The following is a 9,138-nucleotide window of genomic DNA, read 5'->3' on the forward strand; positions in this document are numbered from 1 at the left end:
AATTGCAACATTTTATATAAATTGTGATATTTTAACTTATGTTTTAACATAAATAATTAAAATAAGAATAAGAATTGAGTTAAGGGGAGGGAGTAATTAAATAGAATAGGAACATGGAGGGGCTCACATGTAAAAACTCAACAACCAATCAAAAGCCAAGAAAAAACTTGACTTTTATATAGATGACAGACAAAAACACGTCTTTCATCAATATGCTAAACCCAATGCGCGCATAACAACTCCATATGCTAAACAAAGTAATTAGCTTAGTATACGTCTTTATCCTAAAAATAAGTGGACTGGACGAAAGAATTATTAGTTTATCACGAGTATTTTTTTTGCAAGAAAGATACATCCTATTTTATTCATCCACAAACGAGGTTATTATTACGAGTATTTGTTAGCAGCTTAGATCACCTAAGTTAATTTCTAGTAGAGTTAACGAATAGTTGAATAATTATGTACCGTGTAATTTTGTATATTTATAGATATACGAGTATAATTTAAATCCACACAAATAGATAATTTATTTATTATTTTGGATGAACTTTTGAATATTTTTAGATCCCATATCTGAACTTCTAACAAATGGCATGACATCACTCTATGACAATGATAACAATATTTGTTTCACTATATAGAGCAAGTAAAAGTTAAGCTTGAGACGCTCGGTACATGCTAGGGGAAGATATTATACTCGGTACTAAAGTTAGGTTATGATTACTATTACTTAAATTCAGTGTTGAATTTAGGTTATGAGTATTATTACTTGACCATCTGATCAGCTAGCACTTAGAGATCGATCATCTAGTATGGTCATGTGATCATGTCACTGTTGCTTGTGAGTGGTTGCTGAATTTCGACGAAACTCAAATGATCGAAGGACCGTTACAAAGCATGTCATTCGTTCTCCTTAACAGTACACTATACAAGCCCCCCACATACAATTTTATTTTATCCTGTATTAAATTGTCGAAATGAAATCCTGAGTATAAAAAATATATAAATCTAAGTAATTTTCTAGCCACTCTCCTTTCGCATAATGGGCCAATTTTTTTTTTTTTTTTTATTTATTATGGAGCCATTCCATGGAACAGTTGTTTGTGAAAAGAGGGAACTGGAAATTCAATTGCGTTAAAAAAAAATGAGAAGAGGAAACTGAAATTTCAATTGCCTGATTTGCCTCATGGAATGCACTGTACAAGGCGAGGAATATCCCCGGAGAAAGGTATACCTCTACATCTGTCTTACATCGTTACAACACTTAAAACTGGGTCTCACTTAGAGAAGGAGAACCACAGAACGAATCCCGAGATTCACATAACTTACACAATATGTACAACCTAACGTCTCCTGCATCCAGTTAAGTTTCTTTATCAGTATCGATGCTAACTCCACGATATGTGTTCCCAGCATATAGGCACATAGCAGATGGAGATTGCTCCTACTGTTGTAGGGGATACGCTTGGTCAACATAAAACAAAAACATAGGAGCTTCTTGTACTAAAGTTGCCATATTTTCATATCAGCTAGCTTCTCGTCCTATTCCAATCCACTGGCGTGATTTTCCTTGTTTTTTGTGGGTTCTGACTACTCCTATCCAAAACCCTTGGAGGTGGAGGAACCCTAAACGATGATTTTACACAGCTGAAATCCCGAGAAAGCGAATTAGGAGATGACCTGTTCGATGACTTCGATCTAGGAGCTGACACCGAACTTAGTCCTATCACTGCTTGGACATGGCTATAATCTTCCCTCCGATCAACCAGAGATATTTTGGGTTTCTTAGAAGAGGATCCATACTCGACACTTTTAATTACATGGTCAAGAACTGTTTCCGACTTTGGCGCCAGAAACCCTTCCTCGGGTATTTCATCCAATCTGGACTTGCGAGCTTTAATGGCTTTCTGAGATGCTTGTTTTGACCATTTCAGTATTCCACTGGACTTATGTTTTGTGGAAGGGCTTGCCATGTCACAAAGGGTCCGAGCAGCTGCCAGTACTTTGGGAGAATTCAGAGCTGCCATCAAGTACCAAAGCAGACAAGAGATTATGCTTGTAAACAACTCAAGGACTACATATAGGAGAACGATAGCACTCAAACTGTGTGGCAAACTCGATACTCATCGGACTAACATTCAAATTTATACATGGAAATAAGTAAAATACCATTCATTTATAAACACAAATTCTCATACGCATAACTCTAATGATAAGATGAACATGAGACTGACTCATCTATCGAGGCAGCTATGCATTACTGCTTTTTGTCATTTTCTTGTGGTTAATGGGTAATCATATATGAGTAGGGTTTTTAGTTAAAAAAAGTTGGTCTCAAATTATAATAATAAGAGACCGACTGTCATGGGAATAACTGCATTGTGAAATGCAGAGTTCTCCAAATTACAAATATGATGTCCATCTTTCAGATACAACAACAACAACATCAGAGCCTTAATCCCAAAATGATTGGGGTGAGCTGACATGAATCATCCTTTAGAACCGTCCATGGGTAGTCGCACACTCAAAAAGCGAAAATATAGAAAAGGAAAAGTGGAAAAAAAACAAACAAATGGGGAGTGAAACATAATACAAAAGTCAAGTTAAACTTATAGGTTTTAAAATTGAAGCCCGGATTTCTTTTATAAAAATTTAGAATTTAAATCGAGAATCGAGAATAAAGATTAAAACGGTTTTTGAAAATCGAAGTAAAGCTTAATGGTCGGGAATACCTTAAAAGTACACCAAGTATTATTATATAAGAAAGTTATTGTTAAAAACGTGTAATAAAAGGAGAAAAAAAAACTGGGGTCACTCACCAAGGGGTGGCTGAAAATTTCCTGGATATGGAGCTGGAGATACATCCTGCAGACTAGTAATTATGGTTGAAGACTTTCCAACTTCGGGAAGACTATATTTTAGCTGTCCTGTTGGAACAAGACTATCATCATAAGTGAGTGATTCCAAGCCCACAAAACCATTGGTGCTCCCTCCAATGAAACTGGCGGTACTGCTAATTTTAACCCATCTACCAGAACAAGTGCTTTTATTAGAAGTTTTATGGGCATCATTATTAGATTTATAGTGGCCATTAAAATTCTGGGACCAAGGAAATGGTGGGAAGTTTAATCGATGAGATAATTGTTTGCTTGAACGTGAATCGGGGAACTTCATGGATGCAGCTGGTTTAACTGCATCCTGCAACAAGGATTCCAAGTCTTTTGGTGGAGGCAGCACCAACCTCTCCAGGACTTCTCTAGGTTGATATAAAGGACTGTCACATAAATCAGTGGAAACTTCAGCCTTTACACAGCAGTCCAAACTCTGAGGGAAAAAACGAAAGAAAGTTATTCACACAGGTGAAATGGTAATTTGTATTGCAGTCTATGTTGCTCAAAATCGTTTAGGAAATATCCAACACGCCAGCCGATACATGTCCAAGTGTCAAACTCGGCTATGCGTCTAAAATATGAAGTGTCCAAGTATGATATAGCATGTCTAAGTGTGAGTGTCAAACACGCACGAGTACGCAAGAAATCATGAAGAGTAAGAGTAACATGGATCAGCATAGTCTTAGGCGCATTTTGTCTCTCATAAACATTTACAATGTTAGTTGACACAATCTCACTAGCGGTCACGGAACAGCTTAAAAATGAAGTGTCCAAGTATCATACCATGTCCAAGTGTAAGTGTCAGACACGAGCACGCGAGAAATCATGAAGAGTAAGAGTAACATGGATCACAATAGTCCCAGGTGCATTTTGTCTCTCATAAACATTTACAATGTTAGTTGACATGATTTTCACTAGCGGTCACGGGAAACAGCTCCTATGTTTTCCACCACAGAGGGTAAGGTAAGATTGCAAACTCCACCCCCTTACCCCGCTCTAATTACAAATGTTCGCAATTTTGAGGCATTGCAGTAATGTTATTGTTGTAGTATAAATAAATAAACATCAAATTAGGTATGCCACCTAAAGGAATGGTTGTAAAGGATGAAAGATACATAATCAAATGCCTAAAAACAAAAAATAAAAACAGCGGAAAGCATTTTACATGTGATTGTTGGAGGTTGATTCTAAAATTGTTGTTTGGTTGGCCATTCAAACAAGAGGTAAATTTCTTGGGAATTCCTAATGGAATTTAAAGTTCCTATAGTCAGTTAACACTTTTGGCCACTTCCTATATCATGAAATTTCATAGGAATTTCAACCACCAAACGTGAACCAGCCCAGGATTAAGAAAAAACATTACTCTCCTCAAACACGGCCAGAAAGAACACAAATTTCTATTACAGAAACTCACTCTCATATATCAATTACTTATTTGTGGTAACAACTAAGAGAAGCTCCTCTAGATACACCGACGATACTGAATTTTTTAACGTACCCTTTTCGTTCAAGAAAAAATGTGTTTTGAGGTAAAATGTACTTAAGGTGCTACTATTATCATCTTAAAATATTTTTTTCCAAGAGGCTGATGTTATCTTTGTCATTAGACCTGTCAAACGGGTCGGACGGGTCGGGTACCGGGTCGGGTTAGCATGCGGGTTGGGTTAGGGTCAGAATACAGGTTAATAAATAATGTCCAACGTCTTTTTTAAACAATTTTTTTAATTAAATTTTTTTTTTTAAAAATGTAAAACATATTTAAAATTAATATTTTAATCATATTCAACATTTACATTAATTATATTGACATAATTATTAAAATAAAGTTTTTTTAATAATTATTTTATTATTAAATATTATAAAAGTTATATAAAATTGACTTTTTAGTTGTGTTTGTAATTTTAAGTAATAAAAAAAATGTAACCATTTTTTCAAATATAATATATAAATATTAATATTTTAATAAAATTCATGATTTATCTTTGACCTAACGGGCCAACCCGTTCGGGGTCGGGTCTTGACCCTAAAATAACGGGTCATTTTGGGTTTGGGTCAAACGGGTCGCGGGTCGAAAAAAGGGTTTGTAGCCCTAAAAATGGGACGGGCGGGTCGGGTTTTCTGGTCGGGTCGAGTTTTGACAGGTCTAATCGTTATCCTTACTAAAAAAAGGCTTAAAAAGACAAACCTTGTTACATTTAGATAATCCATCCGTAGTATTTCCATCACCATCAGACACATTTTCCACACTATTGCTAGAAGGCGATGAAGACGAAGGGATTTTCTTAATAGCTTGAATATCCAATTCCTCAGTTTGTTTGTCCTGTTGCAGTCCTTGCGGGCGAATGAGGGAAAAAACTTTCCTTACTGAATCAAGAACATTGTTATTCAAACTAGGTGTTCTGGTTCGCTCATCTTTGCCTATAGTAGGACACTGATAGGTTCCATCCAGGAGTTCATCTAAGGAGATGTCCACCATAAGTTTTGTAACATCATGTACATCAGGCTTCAAACCGTACATTCCTGCGAACAAATATTCAGAGTGTCAAGCTTAAATATCCCTTCATGTATGAAACCACTGGATAACTGAAGAAATAAATGTAGTAGAATCTTCCAGATGTAAAACCCTGAAACTTGACTCGTGGTAAATGAGATCTCATATTTCTCTTATAAAACTTGCAATAGAATTAACACACAACATTCAAGTTCAAGACATCAGAAACTGAGACTACAAAGTTGATGTTTACCCAGTAACAGTGACCATGATAAAAGGTCATTAATGACTCTATGAAGTGTGAGTTGTAGGAAGATCCAAAGCCTCAATCACAGAAAATGTATCTATCAATCTTATGAAAACAAAAAGATACCAGCTCCGTACCAAAAGCATAGTTCCCTCCTGCTGCTGGGCTGAAACTGGACATTCCAGCTTTTGGCGAAAAGGAGTCAAATTTTGCCTTCATTGGAAGTTTTGAATTCCTTCTATCAGCTCGTTTTCCATTTATATTATTCCTTTGTTTCACTGCCTGAGTTTTGTCTACAACAAGCATAAAGCAAGTATGAATCAGCCATGATACTTGGAAAGTTTTTTAAAAACAATCATTAAAACCACAAGGGAAATCACTGGATAAGAAAGGCAATAATGAATAGAGCATGATAGTCATCATCAGGAAAACCAGATCATTTAGAAAGCTGGATGGCATTGCCAAACTTGCACTTCTAAAGCTCATATGCTACGAGCATGAAGTAATTATAATCACATTTCATTGAAATGACTCCAAAAACACAACCGATGTTCCTCTTAATACAGGAAATTGCAACCAATAGAGGGGAACTGGGAAGACACCACAAATATATCTATAACACGCTTAAAAGTTAAAACTCACAAGGGATTTTAGTATTTTACAATGTTAAATAACCAAGCAAACAGATTGTCTTGCATCATTTTGTAGACACAACCATGGTCGATAAGGGAGAACTGGAGACAAACTTCATGAATACACATAGATGGTTTCATGTCTTTCACTGTTCCAATTTCCAAAGGGGTTTATTAAATGGGCTAAGGGATCAATCAGGTGCTTGTTTGAGTATTAATAATCGGAAATCAGTCCTCTGTCAATAAAGGCACTAAAAATAATACAAGCTTGCTTGGGAATCTATAGCAACAAGTCAACAACTCACAAACCACTATTTCATGAGAACTGAATAAAACAAAGGCCAGCAGAAGCACATACAGAATGTTTTCATGCACATCCGCCAATATAGCAGTGAACACTTGATATCCCATGATTTGAAATTTTTTGAGATCAAACATCCTCAATCGTCATCAATATACTTTGGGCTTCTGACTCTAAAATCCCAAAAAGATTTGGACAACGTCACCAACGCTCCCAAGAGCGCCCCGCCAACCACCAACTCTATCGTTACTGACCCCTCAAGAATTCGGTAGAGAGACAATTTTGATTGTGAAGTGGTTTAAAAAATGGACCTTCAACAAAGAGCAAAGGAAATAGCTATTTTTGCATCCCCTAAGGGATATGCAAAAGTGAAAAGGTTGAAAGGAAAAGAGGATTTGTTGTTTTGTTCTATCCAAGACCATATTCACGAACTTAAAGATGCAAAATAATAAATTATTCTCTTAGAAATATTTGGACGCAGGAAAATATGGCCATGAGACGAAGAGCAAGTATGCATAGGCCATGGAAATTAACAGTATATATAAAACAGTATCCACCCAAAGAACTTTGTGCATCATGATCTTCTGACCGGAAGAAAATTAGGAGCTATTTGTGGGGCTTTCACCACTATTAGCCCAAAAAAAATAAAATCATAAACGCCATAGATAATTCTACCTGTATTTGAGTTATTCACAAAATTTGTCCCAAGAACATCCACTTCCATCTTTGCATCATCATTGTCAGCTAGAGGCAATATGTTATCTGTTTGAAACATTCTCGGCTTTTTAAATGATCCACTACCATTTCTTGGAACCTTTCCAACCCTTCTTTGAGCCTGATTTCCTTCCAGCCCATTAATCAATGCAACAGAACCATTTGCCAACCCATGATCCAAACCCCGGGATGCATCTTCTGTAATGGACCTAGATACTAAATAATTACTCCTGTGTAATTCGGTATCTTGTTTCTTCGTCCATGACAGTGACCCTGATGCGATGCAAGTACCTGCACATTTTACAAATACAGGTCAAATTTGCTTCTTATATCAATTTCAAAAACACCCAAAAAAGAACATTATACAGTAATACTAATTACTGTATAGCAAAAGGGTACTAATTGGACAGTGAACATTATACCGAAATAATACTCAGATTACCAAATCATCCACAATTCGAGAACATCAAACTCATCAGACCAAACCATCCACTTCCAATTAGACCAAACCATGCACTTGCGTTGACATATTTAACTAAGATTATTTCCCCTTCCAATTAGCTCACAACCAGTCACCACAATATATTACCTAGAACCTCAAGGGCTCTCGCAAATTGCATGATAAGGGAGTCGGGTCGACGCAGCCTAACCAATTATATTCTTTTCCTTCTTAATCTAAATGTAAAAATTCCATCTTTCGCCGCCATTAACAAAACTAGCTTATCTTCGAGAAATAATATAGTACAATTAAACTCATCATTCTCAGTTTTTTCTTTTTAATTTCTTTCTTTTTTTAATCAACATTACTCAACAAAATGCTTAAATGAACTAACCTTAGTCTCACATAATCCACAATACACTTCCAAAATTACTCTTTTTTTTTTATAAAACAAAGAAAAAGACAAATTCAAACAATAAAAATACACAATAACTAACAAATCACACGTTCATAGCTCAATTAAATAAAAAAAATATAGAAATGTAATTACCTCTATTACTAACAAATGAGCTAAAGTCATCAACTTTAGCTCCAGAAAACCCTAAAACGGCGTCGGATTGACGAACATCACCATCATCATCACAAACCCTAGCTCCGACAACCACCACCTGAGACCCCATCAAGAAATCATCCAAAAAACATCACAAAAAACCCTAGAAAATCATCGGAAACAATAGATCGGACAAATTAACACATAATCGAAGAAATTAAGAACCCTAGAAGAGAGAATTAAAGAATAAAATCGGGGAAAAATTGAAATGAGGTGGAAAAAGGAGGCGTCTAGGGTAAGTAAAAAGGGGGGAATAGAAAGAGGAGTATTTATAGTTTTCGGGAAAAGGGTAATGAGGTTAGTGTTTGTGGAATATTCCGGTGAAGTTAAGGTGAAATGACCGTTTTGTCCTTGATAAAGTGGATAGTGGATGAGGGTGTATTTGGAAATGGATGGTTTTACAGGGGTAAATTAGGGAATTTGTGGGTTAAAAAAGTGAGTAGTGTTAGTCAAATACTCAAATGAGGATGTCATTTGTGTTTGAGTAGTGTTAGTCAAATTAGTGGATAGATTAGTGTCTGAGTTTACGTTATTGTCCTTTTTGTTTAAGTTGGGGTGAGAGTGGGTATAAGATGGGAATAAAATTTATTTTTTTCAATTTAATCTGTATTCTCTCAATTCCGATCAATAATTTACATTTTTCATGTTTTGGGTATGTCAGCTAATAGTTTACATTTTTTTTTGTGTGTGTTTATTTTAGGCCTGAGAATCGGTCCAAGATCAGACCGAACCAGACCAAACCGAAGACCGAAAATAAAAATTGAGTGGACCGAAGACCGGACTTAAAACTTTCGGTCTTGGACTGGACCAAAC

At 36.0% G+C, this 9,138-nt stretch overlaps 1 protein-coding gene across 1 annotated transcript; it reads right to left on the reverse strand.

Annotated features, from left to right (window-relative positions):
* Window positions 1–1,148: 1,148 nt before the first annotated feature.
* On the reverse strand, window positions 1,149–8,772 carry LOC141587234 (uncharacterized). The gene is made up of 6 exons (XM_074408686.1): window positions 8,266–8,772; window positions 7,238–7,567; window positions 5,767–5,922; window positions 5,077–5,411; window positions 2,820–3,324; window positions 1,149–2,020 (listed from the first exon to the last, which is right to left on the reverse strand). Exons 1-6 carry the CDS (start codon window positions 8,393–8,395, stop codon window positions 1,530–1,532), a joined length of 1,947 nt encoding a protein of 648 aa, XP_074264787.1. The 5' UTR covers window positions 8,396–8,772; the 3' UTR covers window positions 1,149–1,529.
* Between the last annotated feature and the right edge of the window lie 366 nt (window positions 8,773–9,138).

The sequence above is a fragment of the Silene latifolia genome, chromosome 6, assembly GCF_048544455.1.
Source record: "Silene latifolia isolate original U9 population chromosome 6, ASM4854445v1, whole genome shotgun sequence".
NCBI classification, from domain to species: Eukaryota; Viridiplantae; Streptophyta; class Magnoliopsida; order Caryophyllales; family Caryophyllaceae; genus Silene; species Silene latifolia.

Bases quoted from the DNA above. Each gene is read 5' to 3' on its own strand.
- LOC141587234 (XM_074408686.1), bottom strand. From the start codon at position 8,395: ATGGGGTCTCAGGTGGTGGTTGTCGGAGCTAGGGTTTGTGATGATGAT. The intron at 7,568-8,265 runs GTAATTACATTT...TAAAATGTGCAG, and splicing joins CTCATTTGTTAGTAATAGAG to GTACTTGCATCGCATCAGGG. The intron at 5,412-5,766 runs GTACGGAGCTGG...ATTTGTTCGCAG, and splicing joins AGGAGGGAACTATGCTTTTG to GAATGTACGGTTTGAAGCCT.